This window comes from Mobula hypostoma, chromosome 5 (genome assembly GCF_963921235.1).
Source record: "Mobula hypostoma chromosome 5, sMobHyp1.1, whole genome shotgun sequence".
Lineage (NCBI taxonomy): Eukaryota > Metazoa > Chordata > Chondrichthyes > Myliobatiformes > Myliobatidae > Mobula > Mobula hypostoma.
In genome coordinates this window covers 137,983,904-137,999,713 of record NC_086101.1, presented here as the reverse complement: position 1 = coordinate 137,999,713, position 15,810 = coordinate 137,983,904, and the positions used below count along the sequence as shown (strand labels likewise).

The window sequence follows — 15,810 nt, the reverse complement described above, 5'->3', positions numbered from 1 at the left end:
CTAGAGTAGTAATGGTTCAAATTTTATAACCAAAACAAATTGAATTCAATAAACAAGATACTTATTTTTTCAAATAAGTAATAATCTAATGCTCAGATAGAGTTTTTTTTTAAATATAAATCAACTGCGAGTTCAATTTGCTCTATCTTATCGAGAGAAGTATATTTGTATGGGAATAATAATTCCTTTATAAGAGAGAAAAGGGTCATTGTTATGTACACACTGGTAAGAATATCCAACAGTATGGGTTCTTACTTATTTTGAATGTGGTATATAGTTAGGTCTTTTTTACCACTCTGTGCACTAGAATCAGGCTTTTCTTTTTTAAAAAGTTATTTCCATTGCTGTAGTGAGAGATGGGTCCTGCTTACACAACCTGGTGAGTATCAGGTATCAGTGCTATAAGCAACCTGAAAATGCATGCCCTCCTCTTGACTTCAATAGCTGGACCATTAACTTACTTACAACTACAGAATGTGATGTTATGTTAATATAAAACAACCACCTGCACTATCACATGTTTCCCACTGAATTCCTCATCAAAAATGTAAAATATGATTAGACATTGAGAGATTTGTAAAAGGAAGCTTACATTTGTGTTATGTATTTCATGATCTGAGGAAATTCCAAAATGTTTTCCAGTTAATTCATTCCTTTTAAGATTAGTCACAGATGTAGAATATGGAGCAACTGATTTGCATATAGCACAAATCCCATGAGCAACTCTCAAATACCAATTACATAACCTATTCAAATACGTAACCTTTGCATTCATCAGAGAGCATATACGGGACATCAGATGAATGCCTCCGCCCAAAAACAGCATTTTTCAGCAGAATACGATCATAGTATTGGACAGGAAGGTCAGCCTAACATTTTGAGCTCAAGTCTTTGGAGTGGGAATGTGTACCCACATCTTGATCCAGAGGCGAGATTGCTAATAACTCAACTATAGCCTAGTGCTAATGTACGTAATTAAAGTTATTTACCAGTAAGCCTTGTTTTTCATTTTCCAAACAATAAGAAACAAACCTTTTTTTATTAATCTGTACAGCTGCACAACAAATAGAAAACAGGTGGATGAATGCTGCTGGAAAGACGTGGAAACAATGGAATTGCTAAACTTTACGGGAAATGCTTTTTCAGGTGCTCTTTCAATTGTGGAATGGTGGACAATTGCTGTCGGCAGACATGGCACAATAATGGCATTTTTAACAATTCAGGCATGTCATCCTTGACAATTACCTTTCCATTCTCTTCCACCATCTTCATCACATCTAGTCAAATTGTAAAAGTATCAAGCATTAGTATTCATTCAAATTCAGAAGGATTCTTAATTTATATTTGTCTGCATTATAAAAAAACAAATCCAGGAACAGGCACATGCAAAGCAGCTGATAGATTAGAAGCTATCACGTGGTATCAAAACAATACACACAAATGGAACTCAGCAGGCCAGGCAGCATCCATGGAAGAGTACAGTCAATGTTTCGGGCTGAGACCCTTCAACAGGGTATCAAAAATTGCTTGCATTCCTTGCCACTCCATTAAAGAGCAAAGTTTCTTTACTAAGAGTCATATTAAATAAGCTCAAGCCATTCTCAACCCTTTCCATATCACATGCACAATTATTGTGCAGAAGGGACAGATAATCACTGATAGTGAAGAGCTTGTGGTGAAAACGTAAACCCAAAACCAGAAGCTGAAGATAATACCAAAGGAAAAGTTTAAAATGTATCCAAAAAGACCAATAACCAAAGGATTGGAGACTTTTCAGAATTCAAAGGAAAGCTGAGATAAATAAAGAAATGGAAACCACACAAACTATCTTACAAGAAACATAGAAAAATCTGTGAAACAGTGCAGATCAGAAATAACATCTTGCTGACAATCAACGCTGCTGCACCTCAAGAATGTGTGCTTTGCCCACTGCTCTACTCTCTCTATATATCCATGACTGTGGCTAGGCATAGCTTGAACAGCATCTATAAATTTGCTGATGACACAACAATTGATGGCAGAATTTCAGGTAGTGCTGAGGTGGCACACAGAAGAAAGATAGATCAGCTGGTCCAGTGGTGTTGTAACAATAAACTTGCACTCAAGACGGTAAGAATTGATTGTGGATTTCAGGAAGGGAAGTCAAGGGAACATATATTCACGGTACATATTCTTATTGTAAAGTATGTTTTTTTTATTACTGTGTAGTGCACCATACTTCTATAGAACTTAAAACAGGGGTTTCCAACTCTTTTTTTATGCCATGGATCAATAACCAATACTATTAAGTGAGGGGTCCATTGACCCAAGTTGGGATCCCCTGGCTTAAAAGAATGTGAACTGATTTCATTGAAACATAAAAAATTCCTTTGCTTCCTGACTGAGTAGATGCAAGGATGATATTTCCTTTGGTTGAGTTAGAGATTTGGGGGTCACACTTTCAACTATTTAGGACCAAGATGAGAATAATCAATCATTGGAAATCTCACTCGATAGAATAGAGGAGATTCAGTCAGTTAGTATATTCAGGACAGAGATTTAGAGATTTTTAGATACTATGGAAATCAAGGGATCCAGGACTAGCATAGAGGTCAGTTAGGACCTTTCTGAATGACAGAACAGGTTGAATGGTCTCTTCCTACTATTTCTCCTATTTGTGTTGTACTGATGCTTTGAAAGGTAATGTGGCTAAGTAATCAAAGAAGAAAGGAATAAGATGTGATGTGGCTAAATAATCAAAGAAGAAAGGAATAAGATGTGATGTTTAAAGAGTGAGGTGGAGGGAGGTGCATGGTAACTTGCATGGTAACTTACATGGTGCAGAAACACCCACATCTGACCAGCAAGGCTGAATGGCTTGTATCAGTATTACAAATCTGTTGTAATTTTAAAAGATTCTCTTCTCATTTGTGACTAGTAAATAGTGATACCATAAATTATTCAACTATCATACTCACCAAAGGTTCATAACTAAAGATAAAACTTAAGGCATCTCAAGGAAAATTAAATTCAACAACTTTTTTTGATATGCATTATAAATACATCAGCTCAATGAATTGGTAATTATCAGATATCTATATTTAGTGATTTTTTTTAAAGTATTTATTTAAATTGCTATGTAAGTGATGATACTATTTTCAAAGAAAATTGTTTTGGCTTTTGACTATTATGCAAGTTTCAAAAATTATTCTCAGAAGGATTAATCTCTAGCATTTCAGATTAGTATGTGTATGCATGCCAAAATAGTTGATTTGACCTTTCGAAAGTTGGAATAAGCGTCTCAAGGAATACAAGTAATGTGAAATTTAAACTATTGAAGTAAACGGATACTCCTCTTACCTTGGGATTCTAGGAAATAATCAGTATTAAATGAATTCCAATGCTTTTTGGTCTTCAAGCAGGGAGAGTCAAAATCTTGGCTGATAACATGGAGATGCATGTGGCTAGTAAAAACAAAAGGAGTAAAGAGTGAAATGGTGCTTAACTAACTGTTAAAAAAACGTTTCGCTTCTATTCAACCTGTTCCCAAAAATTAACTCGAGGTTATAAAATAACTCAATAATTCAAGAGGTTGTCTAGACTAGGGGTTCCCAAACTTCTTTATGCCATGGACACATACCATTAAGCAAGGGGTCTGCGCACCCCAGGTTAGTACCCCTGGTCTAGACCAACATTATTTCAATCTTCCTGATGCAATTACACACAAAATTGAGAGGAGAATGTATGGTTTGAATAACACAAAGCTGTTGTCCTTGACCCAAGGTTGTAGAACTATGTGGTGTAGTCTCATGATACGGAATTGAAATTTAAAACTGAGATGGGGAGAATTTTCTTCAGAGTTTTTAATCTTTTGATTGTTTTACTCTTGTTTTAATCTTTTTTGCCAATTAAGATAATAATTTATTATAAACCCAAAATGGATGCATTTGTACAAAGATTTTTTTAGCAATTGAAAACATCCAACTTCACCAAACAATAATCACTAAGAAAACTTCCCTGAACTACAACAAAAATATACAAAATTAAAAATTATAGCATTAATGGTTGGATATTGGGCTGTAGAGATCAAATACCTCCTGCTTATATTTCATATTTGGTTTGTATTTTAAAAATAAAGTCTGTACATAAATTCCACAATACTATTAATCTTGATTAGAAGAGATTTACTACAAAACAAAAATACAGACATCTCATGCAATAGAACAAAATTGGCTTTGTTTTACTTAGAGATCAAGCAGAAATGCTTTCAGCTGTAATTTTGTATTGCTGTTTTTACTTCATAGCATTCTTGAAAAACTATGAGCTATAACCACTTTACTGTTGGTAATATTGGCATTATAAAATTTGGCTTTACAGGGAAACAACTGCTGAAAAAAAGATGCAGTTATCTCACCAACGTATTGACTAACATTATCACTCGTTCAGGTACTGGACATTAAATTGTGCAATTTTACAATATTTAGAGGAAGAAGCTAATTTGAAAATAAATAACATATACATTTGGTAATTAAGACAAATAATGATGATGGATTAAATTCTAGTCCAGTGTAACAATGCAGCACTGCAGAGAATATGCTATTTTACCCCATTGTCTTTCTTTGAGTTTGGCACTAATGCAAGGCCCTACGGTTCAGTTAGATAAAGGTGCCATGGTACTAAATGAAGAACATGAGATGCTTGTAAATATGCCTTGGTCACCATAACCAGCACGTTTTTCCACTCAAATAGTACAGGCAGAGGCAGCTTGCTTATGAAAGCTGGTGAATGTAGCTTCAAAGTATGTCACTGTATGTGGAGGACTGTTACTGTTGGGGAAACCAGGCACTCCATGAGTTAGAGTTAGCGTAACTTGCAGACCGATACAAATGTACTTAAAAGAACACAATGATTATCTTTTTTGGTTGCGGTTACTGCAGAATTATTGGAACAAAACTTGAATTAAATATTTTTTAAAATGCAAAAAGCAATTGTGAAAGGAGAAAATAGCAACATAGACTTTTGGCACTCCCAGTTGCAAAAGACAACAAACTGTGAAACTACAAAAAGAAAGAAATAATTAAAAATAAATAAATAAATAAACAAATAAATAGAGAACATGGAATGAAGAGTCCTTGAAAGTGAGTCCATTGTGGGAACATTTCAATAATGGGGTAAGTGAAGTTAACCCCTTTTTGATGGTTGAGGGGTAATACTTCTTTCTGAACTTGGTAGTACGAGTCCTGAGGCTTCTGTACCGTTTTCCTGATGGTAGCAGCAAGAAGAGAGCAGGACCTGGTGGTGGGGGTACCTGATCTACCTCTTGCATGCAGATGTGTTCAATGGGAGGGGGTTACCAGTGATGGACTGGCCTGTATCACCTAGTTTCTGTAGGACTTTCCGTTCATGGGCATTGGTGTTTCCATACCAGGCTGTGATGCAGCTCAGTCAATATACTCTCCACCACACATCTACAGAAGTTTGTCAAAGTTGTAGATGTCATATCAAATCTCCACGAACTCCCAAGTAGAGGCGCTGTCGTGCTTTCTTCGTAATTGCATTTCCGTGCCGGGCCCAGGACAGGTCTTCCGAAATAATAACACCGAGGAATTTAAAGTTGCTGACCCTCTGATGAGGGCCGACTCCTGGAGCTCTGATTTCCCTCTCTCTCCTGAAGCTGATAATCAGCTCCATGGTCTTGCTGACACTGAGTAGGATGCTGCCGTTATGGCACCACTCTGCCAAATTTTCAATCTCCCTCATAAATGCTGATCTATCACCACCTTTGATTCAGCCCATGACAATGGTGTCGCCAGCAAACTTGCCATATAGTCACAAGTGTAAAGGGAGTAGAGCATGAGGCTGAGCACACAGCCTTGTGGTGCACCTGTGCTCATAGAGATTGAGGGGGAGATGTTGTTGCCAATCCGAACTGACTGAGGAAATCAACGATCCAATTGCATAAGAAGGTATTGAAGCCAAGGTTGAGGAGTTTGTTGATTAGTTTTGAGGGGATGATAGTATTGAAAGCTGATTTGGGGTCAATAAAGAGCAACTTGTTTTATGCAACTTTGTTGTCCAGATTTCCAGAACTGAATGAAGTGCCAAAGAGGTGGTATCTACTGTGGACATGTTGCTCCGTTAGGCAAATTGGAATGGATCTATGTCTTTTCTCAGGCAGGAGTTGATATGTTTCATCACCAACCTCTCAAAACATTTAAGCTTTGTGGATGTAAGTGCTACTGGATGGACAACAGTCACTGAGGTAGGTCATGACGTTCTTCTTGGGCACCTGTATAATTGAAGCCTGCTTGAAACAGGTGGGTATCTCAGACTGCCGAAGTGAGAGGTTAAAGATGGCAGTGAACACTCCAGCTAGTTAATCAGCAGAGGTCTTCAGTACTTCCCCGGGTACCCCGTCTGGGCTGGATGCTTTTCGTGGGTTCACCCTCCTGAAGGCTGCTCACACGTTGGCCTCAGAGACTAAAATCACAGGATTATCAGAGGCTGTGGGAGTTCATGAGGGTTCCTCCTTTTGACGGTCAAAGTGAGCATAGACGGCATTGCGCTCATCTGGAAGCAAAGCCCTGTTGTCGCCTATGTTGCTTGATTTAGCTTTATAATTCTGTCCACATGAACAAATCTCTATTTCAAATTACACCCCAGTTGGGGACTGTACCACAGGCTGCCTGATTTCTCACCTCTGGAAAACCATCCCGAAATCTCTTCACCAATCTCTCATTGAAGGTGCAATTTACAATCTACAGTTTTGACTAAGCTTTCAGCTATCTGTCCCACTACTATTTTAACCTTGCACCAAGGAATTGATTGTGGACGTCAGGAAGGAGAAGTCGAGGGATCACACACCAGTCCTCATCGAGGGATCAGCAGTGGAAAGGGCATCTTTGAAGACCTACCCTGGACCCAACATTTTATTTCAATTATAAATAAGGCATGACAACAGCTATATTTCATTCAGAGTTTGGAGAAACTTGGTATGCCAAAGGCTTGTGCAAATTTCTACAGATGCATCGTGGTGAGCATTCTAACTGGTTACATCACCATCTGGAGGGGCCACTGCACAGAACTGGAAAAAGCTGCAGAGTTGCAGCCTCCCCAGCACTAGGACAACATCAAAGATGATGCCTCAAAAAGGTGGCACCCATCATTAAGGACACCCATCACCCAGGACATGCCCTCGTTTCTCATTGCTACCATCAAGGAAATGGTACGGAAGTCTGAAGACACAGACTTAATGTTTTAGGAACAGCTTGTTCCCCTCTGCCATCAGATTTCTGGATGGACAATGACCCCATGTACAACACCTCAATATTTTTTTCTTTTTTAAACCTTTGCACTACTTTTAATTTTATTTACATAATGCAGTTTCTAATACGTATAACACCGTACTTCTGCTGCAAAACAACACACTCATGACATATGCCAGTGATATTATACCTGATTCTGAATGAGGATCAAGGATCAGCTTTATACACTATATATGTATCAATGTATTAGGAATTTGTTGTGGTATGTTCATCAGAGCGTGACATGCAACAAAAAACAACACTCAACAATGAAAAATAAATTATATGAAAATAAAGAGGTTGAAGTAAAGAGGCTACAGAAGGACTTAAACAGATTAGAAGAATGGGCAAAGAAGTGGCAGATGGAATACAGTGTATGGTCATGCATTTTGGTAGAAGAAATGAAAGGGTAGACTATTTTCTAAATGAGAGAAAATTAAAAAATCTGAGGTGCAAAGAACTTGGGACTCCTTATGCAAGATTCCCTAAAGGTTAGTTTGCAGGTTAAAGCAGTGGTGAGGAAGGGAAATGCGATGTTAGCATTCATTTCAAAAAGGAACAGAATATAAAAGCAAGGATGTAATGTTGAGGCTTTATAAAGCACTGGTGAGGCCTCATTTGGAGCATTGAGAGCAGGTTTGGGCCCCCTATCAAAGAAAGGGTGTGTTGACATTGGAGGGGGTTCCAAGGAGGTTCATGAAAATGATTCCAGGATTGAAAGTTTTGCCATATGAAGAGCATTGGCTGGCTCTGACCTTCTACTCACCGGAGTTCAGAAGAATGAGGGGTGACCTCATTGAAACCTGTCAAATGTTGAAATGCCTCGATAGGGTGGATGTGGAGAGGATGTTTCCTGTGGTTAAGGAGTCCAAGACCAGAGGACACAGCCTCAGAATAGAGGGGAGTCCTTTTAGAACAGAGATGGAGAAATTTCTTTAGCCAGACATTGATAAATCTGTGGAATTCATTGCCACAGGTGGCTGTGGAGGCTAAGCCTTTATGTATATTTAAGGCAGAGGTTGATAGATCCTTAGTCAGGGCAAGAAAGGTATGGGGAGAAAGCACGAGATTGGGGCTGAGAGGGAAAAATCAATCAGCCATGATGAAATGGCTGTGCAGACTTGATGGGCCAAATGGCCTAATTCTGCTCTTATATCTTTTGGTCTTCACCTTTAATGCAGATGCACAAGATTCTTTAAACTAGAATGGTTGGGGAGTGGGAATCAAATTAAAGAGGCTAGGCGTGAGGAGGTTAGTTCACAACAGAGGGATGGGAACCAGTGCAGAGAGACAGAGGGGTATAAAGTGAGGGTAGAAGCAAAAAGTACTAAGGAGAAAAGTAAAAGTGGCAGGCCGACAAATCCAGGGCAAGCATTAAAAAGGGCCACTTTTCAACATAATTGTATAAGGGCTAAGAGAGATGTAAAAGAGCGCCTGAAGGCTTTATGTGTCAATGCAAGGAGCATTCGTAATAAGGTGGATGAATTGAAAGTGCAGATTGTTATTAATGATTATGATATAGTTGGGATCACAGTGACATGGCTCCAGGGTGACCAGGGATGGGAGCTCAACGTTCAGGGATATTCAATATTCAGGAGGGATAGACATGAAGGAAGGGGAGGTGGGGTGGCGTTGCTGGTTAAAGAAGAGATTAACGCAATAGAAAGGAAGGACATAAGCCGGGAAGATGTGGACATGGCAGACCAATTGAATAATTTTTGGTTCTGTCTTCACTAAGGAGGACATAAATAATCTTCCAGAAATAGCAGGGGACAGAGGGTCCAGTGAGATGGAGGAACTGAGCGAAATACATGTTAGTAGGGAAGTGGTGTTAGGTAAATTGAAGGGATTGAAGGCAGATAAATCCCCAGGGCCAGATGGTCTGCATCCTAGAGTGCTTAAGGAAGTAGCCCAAGAAATAGTGGATGCATTAGTGATAATTTTTCAAAACTCGTTAGATTCTGGACTAGTTCCTGAGGATTAGAGGGTGGCTAATGTAACTCCACTTTTTAAAAAAGGAGGGAGAGAGAAACCGGGGAATTATAGACCGGTTAGCCTAACGTCGGTGGTGGGGAAACTGCTGGAGTCAGTTATCAAGGATGTGATAACAGCACATTTGGAAAGCGGTGAAATGATCGGACAAAGTCAGCAAGGATTTGTGAAAGGAAAATCATGTCTGACGATTCTCATAGAATTTTTTGAGGATGTAACTAGTAGAGTGGATAGGGGAGAACCAGTGGATGTGGTATATTTGGACTTTCAAAAGGCTTTTGACAAGGTCACACACATGAATCGATATGGGTGGAGCTGCGTAACACTAAGGGGCAGAAGACGCTCGTGGGAGTTGTGTACAGGCCACCTAACAGTAGTAGTGAGGTCGGAGATGGTATTAAACAGGAAATTAGAAATGTGTGCAATAAAGGAACAGCAGTTATAATGGGTGACTTCAATCTACATGTAGATTGGGTGAACCAAATTGGTAAAGGTGCTGAGGAAGAGGATTTCTTGGAATGTATGCGGGATGGTTTTTTGAACCAACATGTCGAGGAACCAACTAGAGAGCAGGCTATTCTGGACTGGGTTTTGAGCAATGAGGAAGGGTTAATTAGCAATCTTGTCATGAGAGGCCCCTTGGGTAAGAGTGACCATAATATGGTGGAATTCTTCATTAAGATAGTGACATAGTTAATTCAGAAACAAAGGTTCTGAACTTAAAGAGGGGTAACTTTGAAGGTATGAGACGTGAATTAGCTAAGATAGACTGGCAAATGATACTTAAAGGATTGACGGTGGATATGCAATGGCAAGCATTTAAAGGTTGCATGGATGAACTACAACAATTGTTCATCCCAGTTTGGCAAAAGAATAAATCAAGGAAGGTAGTGCACCCGTGACTGACAAGAGAAATTAGGGATAGTATCAATTCCAAAGAAGAAGCATACAAATTAGCCAGAGAAAGTGGCTCACCTGAGGACTGGGAGAAATTCAGAGTTCAGCAGAGGAGGACAAAGGGCTTAATTAGGAAGGGGAAAAAAGATTATGAGAGAAAACTGGCAGGGAACATAAAAACGGACTGTAAAAGCTTTTATAGACATGTAAAAAGGAAAAGACTGGTAAAGACAAATGTAGGTCCCCTGCAGACAGAAACAGGTGAATTGATTATGGGGAGCAAGGACATGGCAGACCAATTGAATAATTTTTGGTTCTGTCTTCACTAAGGAGGACATAAATAATCTTCCAGAAATAGCAGGGGACAGAGGGTCCAGTGAGATGGAGGAACTGAGCGAAATACATGTTAGTAGGGAAGTGGTGTTAGGTAAATTGAAGGGATTGAAGGCAGATAAATCCCCAGGGCCAGATGGTCTGCATCCTAGAGTGCTTAAGGAAGTAGCCCAAGAAATAGTGGATGCATTAGTGATAATTTTTCAAAACTCGTTAGATTCTGGACTAGTTCCTGAGGATTAGAGGGTGGCTAATGTAACTCCACTTTTTAAAAAAGGAGGGAGAGAGAAACCGGGGAATTATAGACCGGTTAGCCTAACGTCGGTGGTGGGGAAACTGCTGGAGTCAGTTATCAAGGATGTGATAACAGCACATTTGGAAAGCGGTGAAATGATCGGACAAAGTCAGCATGGATTTGTGAAAGGAAAATCATGTCTGACGATTCTCATAGAATTTTTTGAGGATGTAACTAGTAGAGTGGATAGGGGAGAACCAGTGGATGTGGTATATTTGGACTTTCAAAAGGCTTTTGACAAGGTCCCACACAGGAGATTAGTGTGCAAACTTAAAGCACATGGTATTGGGGGTAAGGTATTGATGTGGGTGGACAATTGGTTAGCAGACAGGAAGCAAAGAGTGGGAATAAATGGGACATTTTCAGAATGGCAGGCGGTGACTAGTGGGGTACCACAAGGCTCAGTGCTGGGACCCCAGTTGTTTACAATGTATATTAATGACTTGGATGAGGGAATTAAATGCAGCATCTCCAAGTTTGCGGATGACACGAAGCTGGGTGGCAGTGTTAGCTGTGAGGAGGATGCTAAGAGGATGCAGGGTGACTTGGATAGGTTGGGTGAGTGGGCAAATTCATGGCAGATGCAATTTAATGTGGATAAATGTGAAGTTATCCACTTTGGTGGCAAAAATAGGAAAACAGATTATTATCTGAATGGTGGCCGATTAGGAAAAGGGGAAGTGCAACGAGACCTGGGTGTCATTATACACCAGTCATTGAAAGTGGGCATGCAGGTACAGCAGGCGGTGAAAAAGGCAAATGGTATGCTGGCATTTATAGTGAGAGGATTCGAGTACAGGAGCAGGGAGGTACTACTGCAGTTGTACAAGGCCTTGGTGAGACCACACCTGGAGTATTGTGTGCAGTTTTGGTCCCCTAATCTGAGGAAAGACATCCTTGCCATAGAGGGAGTACAAAGAAGGTTCACCAGATTGATTCCTGGGATGGCAGGACTTTCATATGAAGAAAGACTGGATGAACTGGGCTTGTACTCGTTGGAATTTAGAAGATTGAGGGGGGATCTGATTGAAACATATAAGATCCTAAAGGGATTGGACAGGCTAGATGCAGGAAGATTGTTTCCAATGTTGGGGAAGTCCAGAACGAGGGGCCACAGTTTGAGGATAGAGGGGAAGCCTTTTAGGACCGAGATTAGGAAAAACTTCTTCACACAGAGAGTGGTGAATCTGTGGAATTCTCTGCCACAGGAAACAGTTGAGGCCATCCCCTCCGACCTTCAACTGTCGGAGGCAGAACGCTCATCCGTGCCGGGTCTTTACCATCCCCTCCGACCTTCAACTGTCGGAGGCAGAACGCTCTGTTCTCAGTAAGGGCCTCACGTTTGTCCCCCTTCGCCCACACCTCAGCGAGTTCCGTGTTCGCCACGATGCGGAACTTTTCTTCCGCCGTCTCCGTCTCCGAGCCTACTTCTTCGGCAAGGACTCTTCCACCCCCACCGATGACCCCTTCTCCCGTCTTCAACCCTCCTCTTCTTCATGGACACCCCGCTCTGGTCTTCTGCCTGCTCTGGATCTCTTTATTGCCAACTGCCGACGGGACATCAACCGTCTCGACTTCACCGCACCTTGTCCCCATTCCAACCTCACTCCTTCGGAACGCTCTGTTCTCCACTCCCTCCGCACTAATCCTAACATTATTATTAAACCCGCTGATAAAGGGGGTGCTGTTGTAGTCTGGCGTACTGACCTCTACCTTGCCGAGGCACAGCGACAACTCGCGGATACCTCCTCTTATTTACCCCTCGATCGTGACCCCACTAAGGAGCACCAGGCCATTGTCTCCCACACTATCAACGACTTTATCTGCTCAGGGGATCTCCCATCCACTGCTACCAACCTTATAGTTCCCACACCCCGCACTTCCCGTTTCTACCTCCTACCCAAGATCTGCATACCTCGACACTGTTTTATCACCCCTTGTTCAATCCCTTCCGACCTATGTTCGTGACACTTCTCACGCTCTTAAACTTTTCGATGATTTTAAGTTCCCTGGCCCCCACCGCTTTATTTTCACCATGGATGTCCAGTCCTTATATACTTCCATCCCCCATCAGGAAGGTCTCAAAGCTCTACGCTTCTTTTTGGATTCCAGACCTAATCAGTTCCCCTCTACCACCACTCTGCTCCGTCTAGCGGAATTAGTCCTTACTCTTAATAATTTCTCCTTTTGCTCCTCCCATTTCCTCCAAACTAAAGGTGTAGCTATGGGCACCCGTATGGGTCCTAGCTATGCCTGCCTTTTTGTTGGGTTTGTGGAACAATCTATGTTCCGTGCCTATTCTGGTATCTGTCCCCCACTTTTCCTTCGCTACATCGACGACTGCATTGGCGCTGCTTCCTGCACGCATGCAGAACTCGTTGACTTTATTAACTTTGCCTCCAACTTTCACCCTGCCCTCAAGTTTACCTGGTCCATTTCCGACACCTCCCTCCCCTTTCTAGATCTTTCTGTCTCTGGAGACAGCTTATCCACTGATGTCTACTATAAGCCTACTGACTCTCACAGCTATCTGGACTATTCCTCTTCTCACCCTGTCTCTTGCAAAAACGCCATCCCCTTCTCGCAATTCCTCCGTCTCCGCCGCATCTGCTCTCAGGATGAGGCTTTTCATTCTAGGACGAGGGAGATGTCTTCATTTTTTAAAGAAAGGGGCTTCCCTTCCTCCACTATCAACTCTGCTCTTAAACGCATCTCCCCCATTTCACGTACATCTGCTCTCACTCCATCCTCCCACCACCCCACTAGGAATAGGGTTCCCCTGGTCCTCACCTACCACCCCACCAGCCTCCGGGTCCAACATATTATTCTCCGTAACTTCCGCCACCTCCAACAGGATCCCACCACTAAGCACATCTTTCCCTCCCCCCCTCTCTCTGCATTCCGCAGGGATCGCTCCCTACACAATTCCCTTGTCCATTCGTCCCCCCCATCCCTCCCCACTGATCTCCCTCCTGGCACTTATCCATGTAAGCGGAACAAGTGCTACACATGCCCTTACACTTCCTCCCTTACCACCATTCAGGGCCCCAAACAGTCCTTCCAAGTGAGGCATCACTTCACCTGTGAGTCGACTGGGGTGATATACTGCGTCCGGTGCTCCCAATGTGGCCTTTTATATATTGGTGAGACCCGACGCAGACTGGGAGACCGCTTTGCTGAACATCTACACTCTGTCCGCCAGAGAAAGCAGGATCTCCCAGTGGCCACACATTTTAATTCCACATCCCATTCCCATTCTGACATGTCTATCCACGGCCTCCTCTACTGTAAAGATGAAGCCACACTCAGGTTGGAGGAACAACACCTTATATTCCGTCTGGGTAGCCTCCAACCTGATGGCATGAACATTGACTTCTCTAACTTCCGCTAGGCCCCACCTCCCCCTCGTACCCCATCTGTTACTCATTTTTATGCACACATTCTTTCTCTCACTCTCCTTTTTCTCCCTCTGTCCCTCTGAATATACCTCTTGCCCATCCTCTGGGTCACCCCCCCCCGTCTTTCTTCCCAGACCTCCTGTCCCATGATCCTCTCGTATCCCCTTTTGCCTATCACCTGTCCAGCTCTCGGCTCTATCCCTCCCCCTCCTGTCTTCTCCTATCATTTTGCATCTCCCCCTCCCCCTCCAGCTTTCAAATCCCTTACTCACTCTTCCTTCAGTTAGTCCTGACGAAGGGTCTCGGCCTGAAACGTCAACTGCGCCTCTTCCTATAGATGCTGCTTGGCCTGCTGCGTTCACCAGCAACTTTGATGTGTGTTGCTTGAATTTCCAGCATCTGCAGAATTCCTGTTGTTTGAGGCCAGTTCATTGGCTATATTTAAGAGGGAGTTAGATATGGCCCTTGTGGCTATGGGGGTCAGGGGGTATGGAGGGAAGGCTGGGGCGGGGTTCTGAGTTGGAGGATCAGCCATGATCATAATAAATAGCAGTGCAGGCTCGAAGGGCCGAATGGCCTACTCCTGCACCTATTTTCTATGTTTCTGTTTCTATACCAAGAGAACAAAAAAAATGGAGTGAATGTAGCAAAGAAGCTCTGATGTTCATGCAAAACATAAATCTTTTCCTACCTCATGCTTGGTATAGCATGGTAGCCCAATCGAAATCTTAATGCTTTGGAATCCACACATTCTCTCACCAGCTTTTCTCCAACTTCATTCATGTGTTGAAGCAAATTTAAGTGATCCTTTCTCACAGCCTTCAGACTGGTGATAGATTCCCATGGTAACACCAGCCAGTGAAAACGAGCCTTCGGATATTTGTCTTTAATTACTACAACGGTATCATCTTTATATACCTGAAGGAGCAAGAAAACTATTTTTTTTATTCATCTATAAATCAATTTAGGAAAATAACTCAAGATATTTCATGAAAAAGTGACCACATGTAATCTCATCTACACCGGAAAAGCCAAGTGCAAATAATGTGTTGCTTTGGAGAACACTTGCATTCAGTCCACAAGCCACTGTACTTCTCCATCCCATTCTAAGCTGCCAATGGCTCCTGTACTGCTACAACAAGAGCAACACAAGACTGAGAGAATCAATACCCCTTCTTCTACCTGGGTATGTTGATATTAAATTCTACAACTTTTGCTAACCTTCTTAATTTCTGTATCAGAACTGGCCATTTCTGCCAGTTATTTAATTGTGATTTTGTCTCAGATTTTCTTTCTCCAATAGAAATAGCCTGACCAGTTGGGAATATCCCATAGCACTGGTGTTATCAATAGATAACAAAGAAAAGATGCACAACAACTCATTTGGTCTCACCCTATTAAAAATGTTCCTTTTGTTCTTTCCACCTTCTCAGCTACTGAAAAGTAACTCGTTTTCTTTCCTTCCCAGTTCTAATAAAGGGTCTTGGACCTGCAACTGTTTCTTTTTTCAGCATTTTCTGTTTTTAATCCAAAGATTCAAAACAGAGACATTGATTAATGAGTCGGAACAGTTCAGCAAAATCAAAGGCAATATAGTAATGCAAGATAAGAT

The 15,810-nt window shown here is 41.7% G+C and overlaps 1 protein-coding gene across 5 annotated transcripts in view; it reads right to left on the bottom strand.

Moving 5' to 3' along the window:
* Positions 1–869: 869 nt before the first annotated feature.
* The window catches only part of aptx (aprataxin), a 31,187-nt gene continuing 16,246 nt past the window's right edge, over positions 870–15,810 (bottom strand). For 2 of the 5 annotated variants that reach the window (XM_063049008.1, XM_063049009.1), the window contains 4 exons: positions 14,890–15,116; positions 8,050–8,190; positions 3,340–3,443; positions 875–1,277 (listed from right to left, as the gene is read on the bottom strand). In XM_063049008.1, the coding sequence (XP_062905078.1) occupies positions 1,126–1,277; positions 3,340–3,443; positions 8,050–8,190; positions 14,890–15,116 (624 nt within the window). In that variant the 3' untranslated portion in view covers positions 875–1,125. Of the gene's footprint in view, positions 1,278–3,339; positions 3,444–8,049; positions 8,191–14,889; positions 15,117–15,810 lie in introns of all 5 variants that reach the window. The other 3 variants (XM_063049011.1, XM_063049007.1, XM_063049012.1) reach the window with 3 other exon arrangements.